General features: G+C 31.7%; 1 protein-coding gene across 2 annotated transcripts; it reads right to left on the bottom strand.

Annotated features, from left to right (window-relative positions):
• Positions 1-4771: 4771 nt before the first annotated feature.
• Positions 4772-15229, bottom strand: LOC145247433 (DNA repair protein RAD51 homolog 2-like). 2 transcript variants are annotated; one of them, XR_013863262.1, is made up of 2 exons: positions 12117-12534; positions 4772-11676 (listed from the first exon to the last, which is right to left on the bottom strand). XR_013863262.1 is itself a non-coding variant. In XM_080109196.1 (2 exons), the coding sequence occupies exon 1, from the start codon at positions 15099-15101 to the stop codon at positions 13986-13988; it is 1116 nt and encodes a 371-aa protein (XP_079965322.1). In that variant the 5' UTR covers positions 15102-15229; the 3' UTR covers positions 4772-11676; positions 13642-13985. The 2 variants fall into 2 exon arrangements, 1 of the variants encoding a protein (XP_079965322.1); XM_080109196.1 differs by lacking the exon at positions 12117-12534 and adding an exon at positions 13642-15229.
• Between the last annotated feature and the right edge of the window lie 11818 nt (positions 15230-27047).

Here is a 27047-nt window from a genome sequence, read left to right on the forward strand (position 1 = left end):
AAAACGTAAAGAATAAAAGTATAATAAAAGATTGTAAAAACAAAAAATTAAAGAAGAAAATAATTTAGAAGTAAAACGAATAAAAAACAAAGGAATTAGAAAGAAATGAACTATTCAAAAGAAATCTTAAAACTTGTTATATTATTCCACGTGTAGTAGGTTCGGTTAAAATTCGTAATTTAAAAATTGAAACAGGTGCCCCCCGGTGATTCTGTTTGCGTCCTTTTTAGTTTGGCAGGAGTTGCGTCCCTTGATTTCCCTGTAAACTGCAATCCTGCCAAAAAAACACGTTGTTTGTTTTGTTTTTGTTTTTTTAATGAAACCTTGGTCCTTGCTCCTTTAATTGAAAAAAAAAAATAGGGCTTGAATTACATTTTTCGAGTATTTATAAGTTTGGAAAGACAGGAGTGGAATTATTCAATATTTTTCACGAAATCTGATCACATTGATCTGGCTGCCATTATTATTTTGAAATATAACCAAAGAAGTAATTCATAGTTTTGAATCTGTTTACTATTTAAGTATAACTTTCACTTTTGTCGGAAGCAATTTTCATTAATTATTAATTTTCTACAATATCATTTTTCGTAAATTTTGCTTATGTTACTAATTTCAGCTCGAGAATTAAGTAGATAACATTGCTTTTAGTTGAAATTCAATTTTTCGATTTTCATTATTCCGAAAAAGCGCCAGTCGTCGGATAAACAATATTGCTGTGAAGTTTTTACAAAAAGCAAAAAATGATGCAGCATCTTTTCCGAAAATTACTCCAGTTATAATTCATTAGGATGTCCCTTGGGTGGTTTATAGAACTAAAATAATCATTTTGAAAAATAGCAGTATCACCTGATTTTTTTTTTCTCGCTGTTAACAATCGGTACTTCAAATTAAGTGGTGGAAACTAACATGAATTGATTACCTCCCCTTGATCCAAGTCGTTACCACTTGATAATGGGTATTGTGTGGCTGAGTAAATGACTAATGTTTATAGTGGAAAACACCAGCCTTCGGGTCAAGATCAAAGTGTAGTATCTGTTCTTCAGATGCTGCACTTCAATTTCTTGTTCTCTGTCAGTGGAGGAGAAATCCTTCACGACTGAGACAATTTTTATTTTTGTTCCTTTTCTCCACTTTAAAAAACGACCCTGATGTCTGTCTAAACTCTGTCCCGTGGGCGTGGGGAGACATTGTAAATAGGAACACCAGCTAACATTTTTTTTTTTTTTTAATTATTTGGGGTGTATCAGAACTTTTAAGAAAGATCTTTTTGTTTTTACTGCTTTTTTTGTTATGCGTACAAGGAATCTATATTCTATTATTGAATCTATATTCAAATAAACACGATAGTCCATCTGCATACGCATACACGCATGCAGATAATCATGTGATAATTTTTAGCCTCCCTTACAACAATTAGCCAGTTATTAAAGAGTTGTGTCCCTTTGATTTTTAAAACACCAATAGAACAGGAAAAATAGTTTCTCCCACATATATAATAAAGCTGAACGTTTGTGTGTGTGTGTGTGTGTGTGTGTGTGTGTGTGTGTGTGTGTGTGTGTGTGTGGTCACGAATAGGCTCCTATATGGTTTACTATCATAGAAAACTGATCACATATAATAATAGAAGATGTATCGAATGGGTATGTTTGATCTGGCATAATGATGATTCATTAAAATTGTGGGGTCTGCATACACGCCTGGTCCACAAAGTATGGAAATAAAACATTTAAAAATTAAAAAACGTTTACAAGTGTTTTTGATATAGATGTACATCAGAATACTTTGATAAGTATGTTTTAACTTAAATAGGGATGGTATAATAAAATTGTATGGGGTCTGCGTTTGCTCCTGGCCTCCATAGAATGGAAATAGACACAAACTTTAATAAAAACTTTTCATATCTATCTGCGTAAGTATACTTTGATAATTATGTTTCAGTTTGAAGAAATATGGTATAATAAAATTATGGGGTGTTCGTTCGCGCCTGACCTCCATAGAATGGAAATATGTCACAAAGTTTAACAAGGTTTTTTAATATAGATCCACAGAATATTGTGATAAGTGTTTCAGTGTGAACAGGTATGCTATAATAAATTATGGGGTTTATCTATTTTATTTTTACTTTCATCATATTTTGCTTTGGTTTTGATACCCCCAAATTCGAAGCTATCTCTTTACAACCCTTCCTTTTTATAACCTATCATACTTTCATAAATCAGAGTCTATTTTCTGTAGGCTCTTTTTGAACCCAGTCAACGACGGGTACTTTTGCTAGTATTATATATATATATATATATATATATATAATATTTGTGTTCATGTATTTCTGTAATTTCCTAGATGTAAATCCAATGAGATCTTGTGTTCATCAGAAAGTGCTCAATGGCAAGCAGAGCATTATTATAGTATAATTTTTTTTTTTATTATTATACTTTTTATTTTTTTTTATTTTGATTTTACAAACATTATTAGCTACATATGTGCATACATGTTTCAGTAGTGATTTCTCTAGAAATCTTATGTTACCAGGCCAGATTCTTGAAATATCTGATGATGTGAGATTCCTAAAAAAAAAAAAAAAGCTGAAACATGTATGTACATATGTAGCCAATAATGGGTGTATACGTAAAGAAAATTATACTTATAATATATATATATATATATATATATATATATATATCATTAGTTATGATTCCAAAACCAAAAGGTGTAGTTCATTCACACTCATAAGTTTTATTTATTATATATTTTATGTGGTACGTCTTACATGTGTTCGTTGAATAGCAGAAGACTACTAAACCTCTTTTCAGAGGCAAGTGTATGTTCCTCAAAAAACTGCATTATTTTTTATATGAAAGGATTTTGAGAAAATAAAAGTGGCTTAGTGGGGGATGCCCTTTTCTCTACCCTGCAACCTCTCTCCCACAGAAGAGACGTTGCGAACCTATCCTTGTTTTATCGTTATTTCCATGCCAGGTGCTCGTATGAACTCCAATCTCTGGTCCCCCCCCCTCGCCAATCTTTCACGAAAAACACCCGTCTAGCTGAATCCACTGTGAAAAATTTCCCCCACTCTTTATCTGTGCCTAAATCAAAACGTGGATTCCATGAACAAAGCTTCTTTCTTAGAACTGCACGCCTGTGGAACTCTGTTCCATCTGCCAGCTTCCCACCTGACTACAACTTGGATGTGTTCCAGTCCAACGTTAACAAATTCCTAATGAACTGCCCCCTTAAGTAAACACTTCATCAAATCTCCACACTAACGTACTGTACTTGCAATAACCCTTATCCCTGAGTGGCTTCCGGGCCTTGATAAGTGGTGACCATTGTGTAAAAAAAAAAAAAAAAAAAAAAAAAGTAAACGGAGAAGAGTAGTGTGCAAAAAGGTAAATTAAAAAAAAAAACACTTATTGTAGTGTCTATATGCCCCCCCCCCTCCCAAAAATAAATATAACATTCCAAACACACTTATGAATCTTATATACACACACACACACAGTGTGTAAGGTATTTGAGGACACGTTATTTTGACTGTAGCAGGAATATTATTTAACTTTATATTTTAGGGGATTTAGCAGAGAAACCAACAAACGAAAAAAAAGAGTAGCAAAATTCAAAGTTATTCTTTTAGATACATGGACAAGTTTTGTGTGGTTGAACATATTTTAAAGTGTCTATTTATTTCGAAACAAGTAGAGCTGAGTTGGTAAGTTAGAATGATATCAAGATGTCTGACATCAGACATTCAACTGGGAAGTCTCGATAATCGCTTAAATCATGAAAACAAAGCAAAATACTAATAGAAATTCACCCAATAAATGTCACAGTGTTACTTATTGGGTGGATTTTTATCAGTATGTTGTCTATTTTTCAAGTTTTGAGCCATTACTAACACTCCGAAGACAGTATATTCTTGGACATGTTGTTGGTTTAACTTACTAACTCGGCACTATTTGCTTTGCAAACCAAAGCAAAGCTTTAAAATACATTAAAACACAAAACTTATTCAGGTAGGTAGAAGAGTAACTTATCTTGCCTTTGGTAACATTTATTTGCTATATATTTGAAATTTTTATCCCTTTTTTTTTTTTACTTGTTGGCTTCTCCGCTGAATCCTCATATTTTTTTTTTATATATATATATCTCAGAATTATGAATAGCAGCCTCAACTGTAGCGCAACACACAAAGAGGCACATCTATATATTAATACAATAACGTGAGTGTAACGCTTACATCCGGGTCATTTAATTGTTATGTTCTTCTATTTCTTGTCATAAATAATTTTACCAAGAATTCTTCATAAGTTTTGGTTTCGGTTTCGATTATGGCTGAAGGGACTCAAGTTATATATACATATATTTTTTACATACGTTTTTATTTTGGTTTCAATTCAAGCTGATGCACCCAAGTCATATGGATATATATTTTTTTTATTTTTGAAATCGCAACTTTATAACATATAAAAATCGATAGAACATTAACTCTATAATAATATATACAAGATCTGCAAGAATTAAAATATCATAATTTAAGCATACTTTAATGACCGGGCTTTACCGGGCGTTCATGCTAGCTTAGATAAATACTTTTGCAGTTTTAATAAAAGAGCTGCAATGATATCAGAGCATCTCCATTTACGCTGAACATCTACAGAATACCAACATCAATATACTACATATGAATGAGTCCCCTGTGGAGTTTCCAAAGGTCCCACTAGAATTTATTATAAATATAAAGGTTGAATATAACAATTTAGAAACAGAACTATTTTCAAAAGTCTCTTTATCTTTTATTTACAAAGTTCACAAAGAGATAACGGTTCCAAATACAAAGCTTTCGCCATTATCAAAACATAAGTCATTCCAAATACGCTGATAACATTAGAACATCCAAATTTATTTCGTAAGTACAGCACATCATTAGTGGTAATCCTACAAGAACCACGAGTTCGACTGCCAAAGAACACCATGTGCCAGTTGTCGACAAACACATCAGATGTAAGTCTTACATGATGAGTAGAGTTCATTTGGTGCTTTTGGAATTCAGTACAAATGCATTTCAGGTAAAACCACTATCATATATATACATTTCATCTTGAAATTAGTTTTTTGTAAACTTTTGAATTTATACTATCTGATAGAAGATGTGCTAGTTCTAATTTTTCACAAAGCAATTAGACACCTCTTTCCCACAGAAGAGACGTAGCGAGCTTGTTCTATCGTTATTTCCATGGCAGGTGCTCGTCTGAGCTCCATTCTCTGGTCCCCCTCGCCAATCTTTCTCAAAAAACACCCGACTAGCTGAAACCACCGTCAATAATTTTCCCCACTCCCTATCTGTGCCTAAATCAAAACGTAGATTCCATGAACAAAGCTTCTTTCTTAGAACTGCACGCCTGTGGAACTCTGTTCCGCTTGCCTGTTTCCCTCCCGACTTCAACCTGGATGTCTTCAAGTCCAACACAAACAAATTCCTATGAACCGCCCCCCTCTAAGTAATGACACCTTACCAATTCTCCAATACTATTGCTACACTATCCCTTTGATTACTGTACACACAATAACCCTTTTCCCTGAGTGGCCATTGGGCCTTGATAAGTGGTGAACTCCATGTAAAAGAAGAAAAAAAAAACACTAGCAGTCGGACATTTCCTTTTTTTTTTCTTTTTTTTTTTTTCAATGACTGGTTTCAAGGTAAGCAAGGGAGATAAGTCAGTTTGTTATACAGAATTGGTTGCACAACTCTTCCACATTAAAACATGCGATAAAACTCGATGATTCGATAAATTCATTTTTACTTGTAATTATTTTTCTATTAAATCATTTTTCATAAGAGGTCAAACAATAAATTTGGCCAGAAAACGTGACCAAGGGTCACATGCTGAATCTTTGTTTGGTCAAGGATGGCAAACAAAAAAGTTGGTCACAAGTCGTGGAGAGCCCAGGACATGACGTCAAAGTGAGTGACCATATTCTTGTGAAACAATGCTGATTGGAATGTCGATTAATCGGAAATTGTTATTCTAGGCCGCATAAAAAGAGGTATACAATGAGAAGGGGGGGGATGAGACAACAACAAACAAGTGAGGAACAGCAGTCTTCTACACACCACCTATCAACCCCATCACGTGGCAATCAGATTTGTCACCCTGTCATTAAAAACTTAAATATACAGAAATAAACAACGAATATTTTTATAACCAGCTACTAAGTTCTCTATTCCACTGAAGAGTGTTTAAGTACTTTTAAATGAAATTGACTCAGCCATCATCATCATCTTCATCATCATCATCATCATGAAATGTAACAATAAGAAGTGCATTTGTTCAGAAAACTTATTATTATACTGCACAAACACTAGTTATTTTATGTCAGAACGGATAAACAAAAATAGCTTAATCAGATCTAACTTACGAAAAATGGAACTGGAGCTGCTAGAAAGGACTTATCCTGCCTTGATAGAGTTCAAAATAGACTTCGTAGCCTCGTAGGGGATGTCCTTTTCTCTTCCCTGAAATCTCTTTCTCACAGAAGAAATGTTGCGAGTTTGTCTCTGCTTTATCGTTATTTTCATGGAAAGTGCTCGGCTGAGCTTTAATCTATGGTCCCCCCTCGCCAAACTTTCACAAGAAACACCCGTCTAGCAGAAAACACTATCACTAATTGACCCCACTCTTTATCTGTGCCTAAACCTAAATGTAGATTCCATGAGCAAAGCTTCTTTCTTAGACCTGCACGCCTATGGAATTGTCTTCTGCTTTCCAGCTGACTACGATATGGTTGTCTTCAAGTCTAATATAAACAAGTTCTTGATGAGCCGTTCCATATAAGTCAACACATTTATCGAATTTCCATTTACTAACGATTACTATATTGTCCCATTTCTACTGTACACGTTTAAACCCTTATCCTCGAGTGGCCTCTGGGCCTTGATAAGTGATGATACCTACGTAAAAAAAAAAAAAAAAAAAACTGAATGATACCTAATATTTGGTTTCCTAGCTCCTATGATCTCACTCATTTTTTCCTACTATTATAACAGATTGAGACTCTGTGATAGCTGGCGAGTAGGTTAGCAAGATAAATATGCAGTTTGCACAGCTAATGCAAGGAACATTAGAAAGCCAGTTATGGAAACAAATAGATAAATGCTAAACAGATAAAGAATTCACCAGTAACAATAAACAAACAATAACATTGGCCTCATTTTCACACGTCAAAGATGATGCAATTGGAGTTAATTTATTTAAATTCTAATTTTCGACAAAAATGAAAGTCTTAATCAGGAAAATACAGACAATACTTTCTTTATGCGTCATACTGTAACTTATCCATAGTTTTCGTTCTTATCGAAGATTGAATTTTTTTCTTATTTCATTACTTACTTAGATGCACACACCAGAGCACAAAACCACTAATATTGAACATAATAAAATCCTAATCATTGATAGGGATAGTAAACAACAGCTAAATTATTTCTGCATAAGAAAAAAAAATTGTATTTTCCTGATGAAAAATTCGAAAATTAGAATTTGAATAAAAAAATTATGTCTATTTAAAAAACTGCATTCTAACTGGTTTCTGAACCATATGTGACACTAACACACGCAATAATTGCTTATAGTTAAGAAGCTGAGATAGTGACCATGCAATATAAGCGAATATGGTATATTAAACATTTATATAACAGATTGGGGCCCTACAATGGCTAGTGAGTAGGTTAGCTACATGTTTATTTGGTTTGAAAAATAAGTAATGTTGAGCGCTAATGAAGAACAAGAAAAAAATGGCCGCAATGTCTTTGAAGTCTTGACAAAAACTTCAAAATAAGAAATAAAACAAAACACCCAATAAATGTTATTGTGACATTCATTAGGTGGATTTCTGTTACTATTTTCTATTATTTCTTATTTTGAAGTAACTATCAAGATTTCAAAGATGTAAAGAATATCGCGGACATTTTTTCTTGTTTTCCGGTAGCTCTCAATATTACTTGTTTTTCAAACCGAATAAACATTTTACATTAAATAAAAACACTAAAAACTTATTCACTTAGGTAGAAAAATAACTCTTCTTGCCTTTGATAACATTTATTTGTTATATATTTATTTTTTGGACAACTTTTTTGTATCTGTGGATTGTAATACAGACCCTAATTTAATTAAAGAGAAATGTTCTTTTTAAATGAGATCTACAATGGCCCATTTTCTTCAGTGCAAATTCTCAGAAAGCAAGGAACCCCTTCCTGATGTGATACCGTTGATATCCAACCCCCCTCCCACTCTGTGACTTTTAGTTTCGGAGGAGATAAGAGTTTGAAAATATGGAAACAGACACAGACATTTTATATATTAGATTAATATTCTCATCTCATCAGACACAGACATTTTATATATTAGATTAATATTCTCATCTCCCTTTGCACTAGTTAACTACGTTATTGCATATCTGTCTTGTGGTCTCTGGGTTTTACTGAATTCCAGGACAAGAATTCGTCTAGTCTGATGGAGTATTCATCTCAGCACTATTACTAGAGGCAACATCACTTCCTCACATAAGCCAGTATAGGTTATTCATACTGAGGGTATTTTATTTGAGTTTCAGATACTATGTTATTTTTAATATTTGGTCAGGGCTAACTTATAGGGAGAACTTGGAACCCTAACCCAAATCACATTCTAAGATGATTTGTTCACATTTATGCAGATGACACAACCATCTATGGAAACACTTTGAAGAGCATTATTAAGATCTTTCTCTTCTAATTTGAAGCATGTTGGGAAAAATTTGGCTGATTATTTTGTTACATCTCTCTTTCCCCCATAAATGCTCAGATCTTTATTTTGTCCTTATTGAAATGGATGATTCTCTTCTTGAGGATGGCTCCTGTTTTTATAAGCTTCAAGGGATGACCTTAACTCCAGACTGGAAATGGAAGACTTGCATCAAATCCGTTGCTATGGTCACTGGAAAATATCATAAATCTCTTCCCTGCAACTGCGAGCCTGTCTTTGTTTTATCGTTACTACCATGGCAGGTGCTCGTCTGAACCCCCTCGCCAATCTTTCACGATAAACACCCGCCTAGCTGAAACCACGGTCAAAAATTTCCCCCACTCCTTATCTGTGCCAAAATCAAAACGTAGATTCCATGAACAAAGCTTCTTTCTTAGAAGTGCACGCCTGTGGAACTCTGTTCTGGTTGCCTGTTTCCCACCTGACTACAACCTGGATGTCTTCAAGTCCAATGTGAACAAATTCCTGATGAACCGCCTCCTTAACTAAGACACTTTATCAGATCTCCAACACTAACGTACTGTACACACAATAACCCTTATCCCCGAGTGGCTTCCAGGCTTTGCTAAGTGGTGACTACCTTGTAAAAAAAAAAAAATCTACTTTGCTATGTGACCAGCACCTCATATTGCAATCAACACAGTACAAGAGCAAGGAAAATACTTTTCCGAATTGATTTAAAAGGAATGTGTGTCTAGAGAGCCTGAAACCTTAAGTTTAACATTCAAAGAAGACTTTGTGCGATGCCTCAGCCAATTATTCAACAAGAAATCTCGTTGAAGGTTAATCTATTTTAGCATAAGTGTAATTTAATTTGCTGGAAGTACTTTTTTTTTGCTTTCATTTTCGGAAGAGTTATACTAGAAAAAAGAGAAGACACTCTAAAATTAATGCTTCTTTTCTACCCAAACTTTTCTGATAATTCAAACAAGTTTAATAAAGTAACGATGTATTACGACAGCAAATATATATATATATCTCAAAGTGAAAATGTGTGTGTGTCTGTCTGTCTGTGTACATTTCCCTCCACAATAATTCTATTAATTTTCGATCTACATACTCGAGATTCGACATAAGGGTATTGAGATTTGGGAAAATCTTTTTGATCGGTTTTTGGACAGAAATTTGGCTGTTATGGGGGTCAAAGTTCAACGATTTGATCTTTGAGAACTCTGACAAACTCCTCTGTCAATTTTGGATCTTAAACACTTGAAATTTTAGATATAGGTTCTTTGGGCATGGATCAAACTTTATAATTTGATTTGAACCGAAAACAATAAATGCTAAGAGGTCAAAATTGGGGTCAAGGTTTTTAAAAAAGACACACACAGACATTGTCACTTTTATATATATATATATGTTACTTTATTAAACTTGTTTGAATTATCAGAAAAGTTTGGGTAGAAAAGAAGCACTAATTAATAATTAATAAATAATTATGTCAGCGCCTTTAAGAAACTCGTTTTTCTTGTTCAGCACTTTCAGTTGAATTAAGTCGGTCAAATTAGCTCTTATGCATAGATCATCATTTAATAATTAGATCACTCTCATTGATGTAAAAAAAAAAAAAAAATAAAAAAATTTAAAAATAAAATGTTTAATTTCAACATTATTTTCACGCGGTTAACGGTAGCCAAATGTATATGATCCTTGCTAATCAAGCCAGAGAGGACTTATGTTGGCATGTTTGAATCTATAGCCTAGTGTTAATTGTGACACCCTGCACTGAAGATTCCTGAAATGATGACCTACTAGTGTCTGTAGGTATTTAATTATTATAGTAAATAATATATATATATATATATATATATATATATATATATATGTTATTTATCAGAGGTGAAACAACCAATGAATTTTAATGAGGTTCATACAAGAGTGCTTAATACCGAAGTAGGGCAAAATATGCTTTTTATTTGTTTTACATAAGCAGTAATATGTCACTACACATTCATGAGCATGTTTTGGTCAGCCAGTTAAAAGTAACTAGAGACATTTTCAGGCGATAGTGCTTATACAAAAGTAGAGTTCGTAAAACATGTTCACAAATCTGTAGCGACATATAAATGCTTATATACATCAAATAAAAAAAGTATATATACAGGGTAGAACGATAAAAGTGTCACCCTAAAGAAAACAACACTACAGCTTTATTTTAAAACTTCTATTGAAAAAAATCAATTCAGGTAACTTGATTACATCTATTCAATATAACCGCTTTCAGCCTCAATTGCTGCCTCGATACAGGTCCAAAACTGGGAGCATGCCTTTTCTACAAGCACCGGCGGGGGTTCGGTGAATACTTGGCAGATGGTGACGATCAGAATGGCTTTGGTGTTGTGGGAGGTCATGTTGGTGATGTTCTCGACATATGACTAAACAAAGTAGTCGAGTGGGTTCAGGTCAGGTAAGGAGAGGGCCGGTGAGAGAAGAGTACAAAGTCATAGCATTCCTTCTGAAACCAATTCTGGGTCTCTTTGGACTTATAGGCCGGCGCCCAGGGTCTGCCAGCAGCCAACTGATTGCATCAGGGAATCACCACACTCTTCAGCACATCTAGGTACACTTTGGTGTTGATTTTTAAGCCGACTTCAAAGATGTCAAGTGTCATGATGTGGCTCTCACTTGAAACTACACCAAAGACCATAACCGTGGCTGGAATGGGTTGTCCGATGAATTCAGCTATGCCTTCAAGTGTTGAACCGTCTGGATTTGCATTTTGAGGGTGTTGGCAATGGTCCTGCTGTTATAACTTGGATCGGTAGAGAGCATGAGTTGTACAGCGGCGCATCTCCAATCTCACTTATTGAACATCATTTCACTTTCAGGCTCCTATCGCTCTAGGGATTTGTAGACAACTGGCCAACTAGTAGATGGTCTGCAACAAAAAAGAAAACTGGTTTTCATCTAATGAAAATGAAATTATGTCTTGTCTTTTCTAAGGCGGCAATTTTTATTGTTCCACCCTATATATATAATTAAAAACAATATTTTATGAAAACAACATAACAAATGTAAAAGGGAACATTTCCAGGAAGACCATCTAGAAATAGCAATCAAAAGCAGCCTGGTAATGGCTACGAATTCTAATTAATTGCTTAAAAATTATATTTTTTTTTACAAAAAACTAGTTAATCACTTTATGTGATTGTTGGAATATAATATTTTCTTTCCATCGTAGCTACATTACATTAATAAAAAGAAAATGGAAAAATGCAATGTTGCATTTTCCATTTTCTTTTTATTCATTTTTTTTGTAATGTTAAAATTTTGTTACAGTAAATAAAATAGTTGAAAACCAAATCATTTTTTTCTTACAATTAATCGGAAGTGACTTTTCCAGGACATTCATCAGTTTCTTTTTTGTTATTAATGTTAAATGTTTTGCATTGCATTTAGCGTCCCAAATTCTCGTATGAAAAATAATGAATGGATCTCTTCTCCCTCAGACTAATGACGAATTATCCAAAAGCACCAGATAACTTGTCATTCTTTACTTAATGTCTACATACTTGAAGTGTGTATTTCTCAATACGAAATGTTTTCGTCAATAGATTTTAACTCGAAAAGATTCCTCATATAATAATATTAAAATAAATAAATAAAAAGTTTTGGCGGACGTTGGGAATCTGAGTCTTACCTTATAAATTCCACAATTTTCACTTTTTAATATCATCCAATAGAGACTTATGTATCAGATAATTAAAAAAAAAAAAAACTTTTTAAAATCATTTTTTATGACTTTTCATGGCTTGTTCAGTTTTCTTTTATAATGTTGTAGTAAATTAAACACAAACTTAAGGTCCACCCGCATTCTAAACTAACCGGACGTAACTCAGCGTAGTTAACCCCCACCCTCCCAAATTTTACATTAATACAAGTTTTTTTGGTACTAGTGCAGAGAGTGATTCGGACGTAAATAATAACGTTATTATTTAAAAAGCCATTCTTAACATGGGGAGGGGAGGGTGTTTTGTATCTATTCTATATTTCAACCTTACAATTGAATAAAAAAACAAAACTTTAATTAAACTTGGAAATACGATTTAAAAAATAGCGCGGATCAGTCTCTGCACTAGCACCGGTTTTTTAATTGGTTTTCTTTGAAGAAATATTGGAATTTATCTATATTTTTTTTAATTTTAAATGTTCTAAATATATTTATTTTTAAATTCGTGGAATTTTTTCCAAGAAAGCCGATTAAAAATATCTTTTTCAATTAAACCTTGTATTAATGTAAAATTTGAGAGGGTGGGGGTTAACTACGCTGAGTTACGTCCGGTTAGTTTAGAGTGCGGGTGGACCTTAAGTTCGTGTTTAATTTACTACAACGTTATAATAGAAAACTGAACAAGCCGTGAAAAGTCATAAAAAATGATTTTAAAAAGTATTTTTTTATTTTAATTATCTGATACACAAGTCTCTATTGGATGATATTAACAAGAAAAAAGTTCAAAAAAGTGAAAATTGTGGAATTTATAAGGTAAGGCTTGAGGCTCAGATTACCAACGTCCGCCAAAGTTTTTAATGCCTGTATGGTTTTTTTTTCTAGCAACGTGATTTGATAATTTTATTACAGACGCAATGAGCCTAACGGGACCGTTAAAAGTCAATTTCACCCATATTTTTTTTTGTTTTTTGTGGTAAAACTTGCGGAAAATGCTGTTTTATGGCTGTTGTATATAAAGATTTTTTTATAAAAATAAAATTTTATTAACAAAAACGAAATAATTTAATTTTCAAACGAAAAAGAAGTCAATATGGTATACCTTTTTGATATATATATATATATATATATATATATATATATATATATATATATTACATGTCCAACTCAACTTACCGTTCACATTGGAAATGTCGACTTTTGTAGGTTTTCGGGTCTGCTTATAACGAATAAACACCCCCAACTATTCCATGTTAAAAACAGCCTTCGGAATAGACATCCCCAACCTCCCCATGTTAAGAACGGCTTTATGAATAGACCCCCCCCCCCCACCTTGTCAGCATACCCGAAAAGAAAACCTATAAAAGTTGACATGTCGAATGTGAACGATGAGTCGGACGTAATGTAAAAATGTACCGAATTTAAAACGGAACGAAATTTAAATTTCCGTTCCATTTTCACAACAGCCGTAAAACAGAGCATTTCTCCGCAAGATTTATCTTTTTGTGTGTAGATTTTAATTAAAGCAGGGCAGTTCTAGGACGAATTTGTTGAATACTAGGGTTTGTTCCTAAATAATGGTTGGCACCGTCTTTCTCTTGTACTAAACCCGATGCCTGAATTGTGTAGAGAAAAGACGTGAATGGCGCAATTGGCGATTTCGCTACCATCACTTGACGACGAACGGAATCGACGTACTCGGTTATTAAGCGGGTATTCACACTGTGACTCCACGTGTTCCCAAGTGCAGACGTCACGTGCGACGAGGGAGAGCTCGAATTGTTATTATTACTACTTGGTTGGGATGCGCAGTTTTGGTCCGGGTGGAATCGAGTTGTGATCTGGTTAGTTACAACCACTGGGATGTGGAACGATTCAGCTAAGTATTTGAGAAGGGCGGCTTCCTTTGTAAGGAAGTTAGACCGATCAGCCATATTATGGTTGGCCATCGACCCGAATTCCTTCCTTACCAACGACGCTATGGAGTCGACAATGATTAAACAAACATTTTTGGATATGATTTCCGCTTCTAGCGATTGGAGTCTCTCCATAAGGTTAATGCAAGTCATTTGAAAGTCGATGGTAACATTCTTGGTGAGGTTTATCAAGTGCCTTTCGTTGTACTCTCCTCGGAAATAATCGGGAAATCGCGCCCGGGCCATTTCTACCAACCGAGCCGCGCTAAAAGCCGATTCCGTGTCGATATAAATAACCTGACCGGCTAGGCCACCCATCTCTACCGGCATCGTTGCTAGCAAAGTCAACATCATACAGAACTGAGTTTTACCCGATCCAGCGGGGCCGGCTATTTCAGTAAGGGTCCCGGCCGGAATACCCCCGTGAAGGGCTTTGTCGAGGTCCGGTAAAGACGTGCGAAAAAACGCCGGTTTTCCATCTTTCGCTTCCTTCTCTTTTGATGCCTGGAGCATCTCGAAAGCTTTGCAAGGTTTCGGTGCACAGACCTGACTGATACGACTAACAAGATTCTCGACCCTTGGCAACGGGATGTTAAGCATCTTCATCAGCTCGAACTCCGATCGATTCAAAACGTCCCGACAAGTGTTCATATTTTGCCGTTTTAAACGATCGAACATGTCGGTAGTGCAGACGGTTCTTCGGATTTTTCTGGTCGCCATCAGATTGTTTTAATAAAAGAAAAATCCGTTAAAAAAAAAAAGAAATAATCATAAACAGCGAATTAGATTACACCGGTTGCCAAACGGTGTAGATGGAGTTTTGATTCCTTCGTAAAATTGGAAACATGTTCCCGTTAACGTTTTTTTTTTTTGAGTGGGGTGAAAGTATAATAAAATCCGATGAAATAAATACGGGGGGTGGGGACAACTCAAATCAAAGTATCGAAGTAAAAAAAAAAAAAATCAGCCTTCTGTCCAATACAATTTAGTTGTAAAATCGTTAAAAATCATAAATTTTTATTTTCTTAGTTTTAAAAAGTTCTTCTTGATCGATTTACGTAATTTAGAGACTTCGCTCTGTAACGAGTACGTACACTTTTCTGTGTTTTCTTTACTTTTAATTGCCGCCATAAGTGCCAATTTGAATAAGCACCCTACAAACAACTGTTATCAAACGATAGACAATTTAATTTGGTGCAAGTCTAGAGTTCAACCTGATTAAAAATAAAAGATAAGGAAAAAAACCTTTATGACGTACCCGCCACAGAACAAAAATGTCATATTCCCAAAATCACGTAAATTGATCAAGTAGGTTTTTTTTTTTTTTTTTTTTTTTTTTTTGTAACTAAGGAAGTTAAGGATGTTCAAATTTTTGTGTAAAATCACCAACATTTTACGCACTTTTACGGAAGCCACTAGACGCTTTAATTGAATGAGGGAATCGACGCTTTTTTTTTTTTTTTTTTTTTTTTAGGGGGGGGGTATATATATTTTGTTAATTTTTATTAATTAGAGACTTCCGTACATTTTTTGGAAAACAGGCGCTAAAATCAAGTTGACCCCCGCCTTAGATGTGTCAGAATTTTGAGAGAATTTTTGTGCGAATAAAATATACAAAACTCGTAATTTCTTTTTTTTTTTTTTTTTTTAAGTGGGTTGTTTAATTTCTTTATGGAATATACTTCCAAAATAAAATATTAAAGTTTTTTGAAAAAAAATAGAAATATTATTTTTTTATTTAAAAAAACAGTATTTACAAAGTGCCTACGTGCGCCCATGCAGCCATTTTTTTTTTTTACGTAATAAAATGAATTGAATTTTACGAATTAAATTTTTTCAATTTAAAAATCTATTAAAATTTTTCTATTGGTTCAATTTTTACAATATTTGCAGGTTTAATGTGAAATTTTATGCTCTTTCCAATAAACCGAATATGATATTCTAGACAAACGTTTTTGTTTTTTTTATTCACCCCCCCCATTTTGAAATGTCTATTAAAATGAAAATAATTAATTTGGTGCTTCTACACTTTATTGCCGAAATTGGAGACGCCATTTTATTTCACGCACCTGCTGTGCAAATGTAAGGGAGACACCATTATTTTAAACTATGGCCGAAGCATGAAATAAATAACAAAAAAATCCGGAAAGAACTTTGGAAAAAAGTAAATAAATTACTGAAAACGGGAAATGGAAACAAAAAACATTTACTGTATAAAAATTTATCAAAATATAATTATAAAAACATTTGTTGAAGAGTTTTTGTAAGAAAATATAATTTTAATATAATATTGTAATGAAAGCAATATTGGATTTTTATAAAATAGTTTTTTGTTTTTTTTTAACAAATAAATAATTTTAAACATGTTATTGATTAATTTGTTGTTAACCCTTCAAACTTGCTTTAATTTCAATAACTTGTTTAAAATTATTTATTTGTTCGAAAAAAAAAAAAAAAAAAAAACTAGAAAAATTGAAAATCGGTCGAGTGGAATTTTTTTTAACGGCAAAAGCCGATGAGTGAAATTGATCATTTTTCAAGTACGATGGCCATAGAGACGAACTTTTGTTTACAGCCAGCAAGGGAGATTAATTCTGGCGCTTAATATTATATATACTATATGCGAAGTAAGTTAAAATTCGTTGATTTTCTAAAGAAAACCGATTTAAAAAGTAAATATTGCATATTTTGCTGTTAAACCTGTTATTATTTTAAAAGTTGGTCTTTGCTCCTTTAATTGAAAAAAAATTAGGGTTTGAATGACATTTTTCAAGTAGTTATAAACTTCGAAAGATAGTAAGTATAATTATTCAAATTTTTATCACGCATTTTTAATGGCGATTTTCTGACACTGCTATATATAATCATCTTTTAATAATTAAAATAATTTCAAGTTGAATTTGCTATTTTATAATTGCCAATAGTCATTTTTTTTATGTTATATGAAGATATTTTTTTTAAATTGGAAAACCTAACTAAAAAAGCTATGTTTAAAACTTTATATTGCAGGGTATTGGAATTTTATTCTATTTAAATCTTTTACAAATTAATTATTTTTTTAGAATTCTGCTTTTTTGTTGTAATTTAACTGATTATGATATATATTATTGAGAAAAAAACATTGATTTAAAACATAATAATATTGATTTTATGTCTATTTTTTATTTACAACTTCAAGATAAGTGAAATATACACACACACACACACACACATATATATATATATATATATATATATATATATATATATATATATATATAATAAAATGACTATTTTTTAATTATTTGAACTCTTCAGCTTTAAAAAAATGTTGCAATTTTTTATGGACTTAAATTTATTTTGTTTAGTTTTTATAACATGAAATATGGGGAGGGGGGCAGAAAACCTAAAAAAAATATTCCTCTTCACATATTTAACGAAACTGCTTTAAAATAAAAGTTGATTTAAAATTGAATATGTATCTAAAATTTCATGTAAATCTGACCATTAGTTGATTTTTGCTAGATTTTTTAAACGTGGATGTGTTTACAGCCTTAAAGTGTTGTTTTAAGCCATCGATAATGTAAACACGATTTTCATCTCGCATTTTCATTTTTTTTCAAATGCTGTAAAAAAAAGTTTTAAAAATATTACTAGTTTATTTGAAGCTTCTTCTTTTAAATGATACGATGATAATATTGAACGAAACTACAGATACATCGGGGGTTTACTCTGTCTAGCGTTGGAGGTACCTAAAGAATATATATTATTTAATTGGAATTCATTATTGAGATGAGTATTATTTATTAATTTTTATTGCAGACTATTATCCTCATCTTTTTTAGTTGTTTCACAACGTTTCGGCCAACTATTCCTCTGGCCTTCATCAGGTGGTAACCGTGACGGGATAGGAACTCCGAATCTCCTAACTGCCTTCCGTAGTTGTTGTCGTCTCACCAAAAACGTGGTAAGACAACAACTACAGAAGGCAGTAATTGCTTACTTGGCCAAGATGACAACAACTATGGATGGCAGTAATTTCTGAGAATGCAGTTAGGAGATTCGGAGTTCCTATGCCGTCGCGGTTACCACCTGATGAAGGCCGAAACGTTGTGAAACAACTAAGAAAAGATGAGGATAATAGTCTGCAATAAAAATTAGTACCTAAAGAAACTAAAATTTTTTGAGGAAGTGAGGCACTTGTCTTGATTCGCCATATTTAATAAATAAAAGAAAACAAATCAATTCAAACTATTGAAATCAAAATTAGCCTCATCATAGCAACGATTTATTAGGTGATCACTAATTTCAAGTTTAAACTATCTTATCAATGTTGACAAAGGGAGGTAAAATAAAATAACTTTCTGGTATTAAAGTTCTGAATTTTTCAAATGAGGGCTGATTGTTTATATTGCTTGTATTGATCGGACTATTGTTCTCCTTTTCAGTGTTATTTGTGCAATGATTCGGTCAGTTTGGCCTTCAACTATCCTCATGGTTGTTGTTTGAAAAAAAAAAAGGGAGAACAGTTACTTGCTCCATAGATATTTTCGTATTCTTGGAGTATGTCTCTGTTTTATGGCTGTGGTTTGGAACCTCTAATTGTAGGAAAAACAAAATTGTACACCCTTAAAATTTTGGCAATTGAAGGATGATAATCCCTTGTTGATCTTTATTAGAGTTGCCTCCCAACCAATTTTTTTCACACATACGAAACCACAGCCATAAAATAGAGACTAACTCAAAGAATATGAAAATATATACGGAGCCAGTAATTTCTCTCCTTTCTTTTCTAAACAACAACCAACATGCCTGAGGACGGTCAAAGGTCAAACCAAGCGAAACGTTACACAAATAACACTCAAGATGAGAATAATAGTAAGATCAATACATATAATATAAATTTTTGGTAATTCAAAACAAATTCGATAAATGTATGTATTATTTGGATTCATCAGACTACTGTTCTCATCTTGAGTGTGATTTTTACAACGTTTTGTCGATGTAACCTCCGACCTTCTTCAAGTGTACCTTATCGAACTCGGGAATGTTTCTGTCAAACTTGGGAATTTGGATGGAATTTCGAGCGGAACCCTTTATTTACTTCACGGGGGTAGCATGTTCTTGTTCCGTCAGCCATGACTGGATAGAGGTCCTAATTAATTCCACATGTTCTTGCGGAACCGTGGCGCAGTGGTTAGAGTATTTGGAAAAATCCATTGTAAAAAGTGATATCTTTCTGAAGGTTGAAGGTTCAATCCTCAGTGTGGGCGACCGAAAAATACAATTGCGAATTACTTAGATCCACTGATGGCTGACAGAACAAGAGCATGCTACCCCTGCGAAGTAATTATAGGGTTCTGCTCGAAATTCCATCCAAATTCCCGAGTTTGACAGAAACATTCTCGAGTTCAACAAGATACACCTCAAGAAGGTCAGAGGTTAACTCAAGATGAGAGCAGTAATCCAATGAATCCAAATAATACGAATAACCAATCCTCATCTCAAAAATTCAGAAACGTCAAATTCAATAAAGCAACAAAGTAACACAACAACAAAAAACATTAATTACTCAAACATTCATAGAATTCATTCAAATTGTAAAATAAGATAGTGCAGCAGTAGGTGTGTCAGAAATTTCGTGAAAAATAGTGAATAATTCCACCCCATCTTTCTAAGCTTATAACTCCTCGAAAAATGTAATTCAAGCCCTAATTTTTTTTTCAATTAAAGGAGCAAGGATCAAGGTTTCATTAAAAAAAAAAAAAAAAAAAAAAACGTGTTTTTTTTTTTAAAAAAAGGTTTTAAACTTCGGACTTTACAGGTAAATTTCTAAAAAAACACTACTTTTTTTTGTTTTAAATTTGAATATATTATTTATTGACCTTTTCTCTTCAATTTGTGATATATAAGACTTTGGTGAGTAAATTAATTATTTACTTTTTAATAGACATTTCAAAATGGGAGGCGTGAATTATTCGACCCCCTGTCTTTCCAAGCTTATAACTACTCGCAAAAATGTAATTCAAGCCCTAATTTTTTTTCAATTAAAGGAGCAAAGACCAAACAAAAGAAAAAACAAATAACGTGGTTTAAAAACAAAGGTTTTAAACTTCGAACTTTACAGGTAAATTTCTAAAAAACACTACTTTTTTTTTGTTTTAAATTTGAATATATTATTTATTGACCTTTCCTCTTCAATTTGTGAGTAAATTAATTATTTACTTTTTGGTGAGTAAATTAATTATTTACTTTTTAATAGACACTTGAAAATGGGGGGGCGTGAATTAAAAAAAAAACGTTTGTCTAAAGTATTATATTCGGTTTATTAGAAAGAGCATAAAATTTCACATTGACCCTGAAAATATCGTAAAAATAGAATCAATAGAAAAATTTTGATAGATTTTTAAAGTTTAAAAATTGAAAAATATTGAGTTCGGAAAATTCATTACTATTTTTTAAAAAATAAAAAAAAATATTTCTATTACTTTTAAAACAACTTTAATAGTTTATTTTGGAAGTATAATCCATAAAGAAAATAAACAACCCACTTTTAAAAGAGAAATTACGAGATTTTTATATTTTATTTGCAGTTTCGTGTTAGGGGTGTCAAAAATTCCTACAAAAATTCTGATACACCTAGTGCAGCAGTCAAATAAAATTAAAATATTCTTATGAATATTTTAATGATTTTTTATGTACTTCTTTATGAAAATTAGCATTCATTTTCGACATTTTTTTTTCAATTTAACAACATTGCTTCAAGATAAATTATTTTTTTAAATGTAATAACAATAATTCAAGATACATTATTTTTTTAATTAAATAATATTTTAAAATTAATTATTTTTTCAATTTAATAATATTTCAAAATAAGTTATATTTAAAATTTAATAATATTTCAAAATAAATTATATTTTAAATTTAATAATATATTTCAACATAAATTATTTTAAAAATTTAATAGCAATACTTCAAGATACATTATTTTTTAGATTTTATAATACTTCAAAATAAATTATTTTTTTAAATTTCACAACAATACTTCAAAATAAATGATTTTTTAATTTCATATTTGAAAATAAATTATTTTTAAATATAACAATATTTCCAGATAAATTATTTTTTAGATTTAACGACAATACTTAAAAATAAATTATTTTCAAATTAACAACATTTCAAAATAAATTATTTCTAATATTTAACGATAATACTTCGAAATAAATTATTTGTAAAAATTTAACAATAGTAAAAATAAATTATTTTTTAAATTTAATGAAATTACTTCAAAATATTTTTCTAATTTAACAATAATACTTAAAAATTGGTTATATTTTAGATTTAACAATAATACTTCAAAGCAAGTTATTTTTCAATTTAACAACAATATGTCAAAATAATTATTTTTTTAAATTTAACGGGGTTTCAAAATAAATTATTTTAAGTAATTTTACAATATTTAAAAAAAATTTTTTTTTAATTTTTCAATATTTCAAAATAAATTATTTTAAAAAATCTGACAGCCATACTTAAAAATAAATTATTTTTTACATTTAAAAACAATGCCTCAAAATAAATTATTTTAAAATTTATCAACAATACTCTAATATAAATTATTTTTTATATTTCACAACAGTACTTCAAAATAATTTTTTTAATTTAACAATAATACTCCAAAAAAATTATGTTTTAGATTTCATAATAATACTTCAAAGTAAATTATATTTAAATTTAACAACAATATTTCAAAATAAATTATTTTTTAAATTCCGTGGACTAAGAGAATTTCCCTTTCCTTGTAAGTCTTGGCCTTCTAATTCTCATTTTTCAATCACGTGTCCTAAGTCACCTAAACCCTTCGTGGGTAAAACTTTTACTCTGGCAGAGCATGATGAATACTTTCTTCCTGCTATTGTAATCTTTGTGAAGAGAAATGGCTGTCCTATTTCTTTGAGACTTTCCATGGAACCAATTTTTGGTATGGTTTTATACATGAGTGCAATCTGTAGTGGAATGGGGACAAAAATGGATGGTCACATCCAATGCTGCCAAGACTAAACTTGTTTCCTTCAATAACAACAAGAAACCTTCTCTACCACCAATGGCAATGGCCAAAGACTCTTTATCTGAAAGTACATCTTTTAAACTCTTTGGCCTAACGTTCACAGGAAACATGAGTTGGAACAATTATATTGAGAGCATTGCCAGGACCGCTGCGAAAAGGTAGGTTCGCTCGACAGTATCCTGTACCTCTATAAGGCCACCATTCGCTCATGTATGGAGTATTGTTGTCATATTTGGGCTGATGCACCTGCTACTAGTCTCTCACTCCTAGACAAGGTTCAAAAGAAAAACCTGATTGGTCCTGAACTGTCATCTAAGCTTCAGCCCCTGTCCCATCGATGAAATGTAGCATCCCTCTGCCTGTTCTACAAGTACTTTAACAGTGAATGCTCTGACGAACTGCAAGCACTTGTACCCCCTCGACATAAATACCTCCAACAAACCCGATAAGCAGCAAAACCCCACCCCTTCACAGTAAAGATCCCTAGATGTAAGAGAGCCTTCTACTCCAGTAGTTTCTTCCCCAGAACTGCTAGACTTTGGAATTCCCTTCCGGGTTCCTGCTTCCCCAACTGTGCTGACATGCAGAAGTTCAAGTGTAATGTGAACCGACATCTTGCTGCCCAACTCCCCATATGGTACCCCTGTAGCTTATGTCCCTGATAGTAGCCCCCTACATCAAAGTGGCAATGTGCCTTGTTTGGGGTGAAAATGTAATAAAAAAAAAATTTAAAAAAAAAAAAAAAAAAAAGAGAAGGTATGGATATTATGATTAAGATTTGTCCAGTTTTTAACCGTTCCTTCAAACCGTTGGGTGTGTGTGTATGGAGGGGGGTCTCTAAATGGTGTTGCTTATTTGGGTATCAATTTGACAGCCAAATTATTGGATCTATTGTTGGCCTTTAGAAACAATGATTATCTGCTCTTGGGAGATCTAAAAAGGGCTTTCTTGCAAGTCCGACTGAGAAATGATAAAGATAAAAATCGTTTTTATTTTTTATTTTTTTTAACATAGGCATCACCACTTATCAAGGCCAAGAGGCCACTCGAGGATAAGGGTTAAAGAGTGTACAGTAGACGATTGGACAATATAATAATCGTTAATAATGGAAATTCGGTAAATTTGTTAACAAGTGGAATGGCTCATCAAGAACTTGTTTACATTAGACTTGAAGACGACCATATTGTAGTCAGCTGGAAAGCAGGAAAACGGAAGACAATTCCACAGGCGTGCAGTTCTAAGAAAGAAGCTTTGTTCATGGAATCTACGTTTAGGTTTAGGCACAGATAAAGAGTGGGGGGAATTATTGATAGTGTTTTCAGCTAGACGAGTGTTTCTTGTGAAAGTTTGGCGAGGGGGAGGGACCATAGATTGAAGGTCAGTCAAACACTTTCCATGAAAATAACGATACAGCAGAGACAAACTTGCAACAGGTGGGTGAACATCGGCTTCAATGCTGGTCCTTTTATTTTGAATTAAATTCTCAAATTTCATGAAGACCAGTACAGTTACGATGTATCGCTATCCGTTCTCTACAATAATTTTTATGTGGACAATATGGTCACATTCAGTTGCTATCTTAATTCTCTCAATTCAATTTATCAGACAGTATGTGATAGATTAAAGGAGACCAGGTTTGACCTTCAGTCATGCAATGCTGTGACTTGCAAGAGAGGACGGACAAGGGTGAGTCTCCTTCCTCCCCTCTTCCTACATTTTATTATTATATTATTATTCCTACATATTATTATTCCCCACAAAGGGTTAGAGTTAGACATGCACCAACAGTGATTGACGCTAATGTCTGCACTAAGCGTAGCATCCTATCTCAGATTTCTATTATGCCTGCTTTTTTTTCAATTACTATTCAAGGTAAACTCCTAATTAGTGAACTTTGGAAGAACAGCTTGTCCTGAAATCAAGGAATACCAGAAAATTTAAAAACCACTTGGCAGAATCTTGCCAAGGAATTGAATGTTTTGTGTGGAATTCAGTTTCCTAGAAGGACATTATGAGAAAACATGCATACAGAAATTCTATGTTTTTGCAATGCTTCCAAGGATGTGTATGGATTTCCACTGTATGTGAAGCAAGCGACTGAATATGTTCTAATCTTTTCAAAGGCCCCACTTAAAAGGAAGATTCTTCTTACCTTGGAACTTATGGCAATCTATCTTGCCCTTAAGGTTGTTACCAGTGTCTTGAAAGCCTTGAAACCTGTCGGCACCCAGTCATTATATATCGTCTTCGATACCCAATCTTGGGTTCTGAATGGAAAGGAACTAAAGGGAATCTTTTTGTTGAAAACTGAATAAAGGATGTAAGGAAAATGATGTTAGAGGTAATTAAAGTAGATCTGGTAATCTCACCTCAATTCAAATATTCTTTCTTCGGAAAACTTTGCTGGTCTCCTTTCTGGAGGTCTATCCTCTACTAAATTTGGGTAGGTTTATGATCCAGGGATCATAAACCTACCCAAATTAGGTCCTTTTATAATAAGGTCATATAATGATATATGGTCCTGAGAGGGTAGATCGGTCCAATATCAGTTGGACAGTTACTCCATTACTGTGTCTTAATGTCACAAATAAAAAAAAGTGTTTCCTGCATGTTTACTGATAGTGCTACATCAGACAGAAATATTTTGCTTTTTGATATTCCCAAAGATGATCAGTGTCCTGGAGAAGATCTTACTGTTTGTCGATAAATTGAAACATTGACAAACTGATAAATAAATGAAAACAAAATTATTATACAAAATAATAATAAATCAAAATAATAATAGATCAAAATAAATATAAATAAAAATAAAAATAAATCAAAATAACAATAAATAATAATAATAATAATAATAATAATAAATAAAAATAATAATAAATAAAATAATAAAAATCAAAATAATAATAATAAAAATAATAATGAATAAAAATAATAATAAATAAAAATTATAATAAATAAAACTAATAATAAATCAAAATATTAATAAACCAAAATAATAATAAAGAAAAATAATAATAAAGAAAAATAATAATAAATTAAAATAATAATAAATAATAATAATAATAATAATAAATAAAGATAATAATACATACAAATAATTATAAATAAAAATTATAATAAATAAAAATAATAATAAATAAAAATAACAATAAATAAAAATAAAAATAAATTAAAATAATAAGAAATCAAAATAATAAGAAATCAAAATTGTAATAAATAAAATAACGATCAATAAATCAAAATAATAATAAATTAAAATAATAATAATAAATAAAATAATAATAATAAATAAAATAATAATGCATACAAATAATTATAAATCAAAATTATAATAAATAAAAATAATAAATAAAAATAATAATAAATTAGAATAATAATAAAGAAAAATAATAAATTAAAATAATAATAAATTAAAATAATAATAATAATAAAGAAAAATAATGATAAAGAAAAATAATAAATTAAAATAATAATAAATCAAAATTATAATAAATAAAAATAATAACAAAGAAAAATAATAATAAAGAAAAATAATAATACATAATAATAAATTAAAATAATAAATTAAAATAATAATAAATCAAAATTATAATAAATAAAAATAATAACAAATAAAAATAATAATAAATAAAATTAATAATAAATAAAAATAATAATACATAATAATAAATTAAAATAATAAATTAAAATAATAATAAATTAAAATTATAATAAATAAAATAATGATAAATAAATCAAAATAATAATCAATAAAATAATAATACATACAAATAATTATAAATCAAAATAATTATAAATCAAAATAATAATAAATAAAAATAATAATAAAGAAAAATAATAATAAATCAAAATTATAATAAATAAAAATAATAATACTGTTACTATACCAAAATTAATGTTCCTTTCTTCTATACAGGAATTTCCCTGTGAATTACAATATCTAAACAAACCCTCTAGAAGAAATATTCCACCTAAAGTTTCGGCCCTTGGACTATTTATTTACAGTGAAGGCTTGTTACGAATTACTGGCAGGAGTCAGAATTCTGATGCTTATTCCTATCAGATTAAGCATCCTATTCTGTTGGGAAAACATCATCATTTGACCGAACTTGTGATCAAAGAAGCCATTTGAATTGTTGCCATCTCGGAACAAGTTTAACACTGGCTAAGTTGAGGTTGATGGGATTTAGGATTTCTTAGGGAAGGTAAAAAGTGTTCTTCATCATTGTATTGTTTGCAAAAAAAAAAATAATTCCAGCAAGTGATTTCATAAACGATCAAGTTCTCTCCGATTCTCTCTCCTCTGATCTTGAGCACGTGGTACAATGGGGAAAGGAGTGCCTGGTTACTTTTTAATTCATCTAAAACCAAGCTTTTATCTTTACATCATCAACGCTCTGATCCCCATCTGGCATCAATTGAAATGAATGGTTCTCATCTTGAGGAGGTCTCATGTTTTGATAAACTTCTGGACTTGTCTTTTACTCCTGTCTGAAATGGAACACGTACATCAAATCTGTTGCCAAAGCCACTGGAAAAATGGTGGGATCCTTCTGTCGATCCAGTAGACATCTCACTGCTGATGCAATTCTCTATCTATATAAGAGCCAGGTACGTCCAAG

The sequence above is a fragment of the Euprymna scolopes genome, chromosome 25, assembly GCF_053919585.1.
Source record: "Euprymna scolopes isolate OS-2025 chromosome 25, ASM5391958v1, whole genome shotgun sequence".
NCBI classification, from domain to species: domain Eukaryota; kingdom Metazoa; phylum Mollusca; class Cephalopoda; order Sepiida; family Sepiolidae; genus Euprymna; species Euprymna scolopes.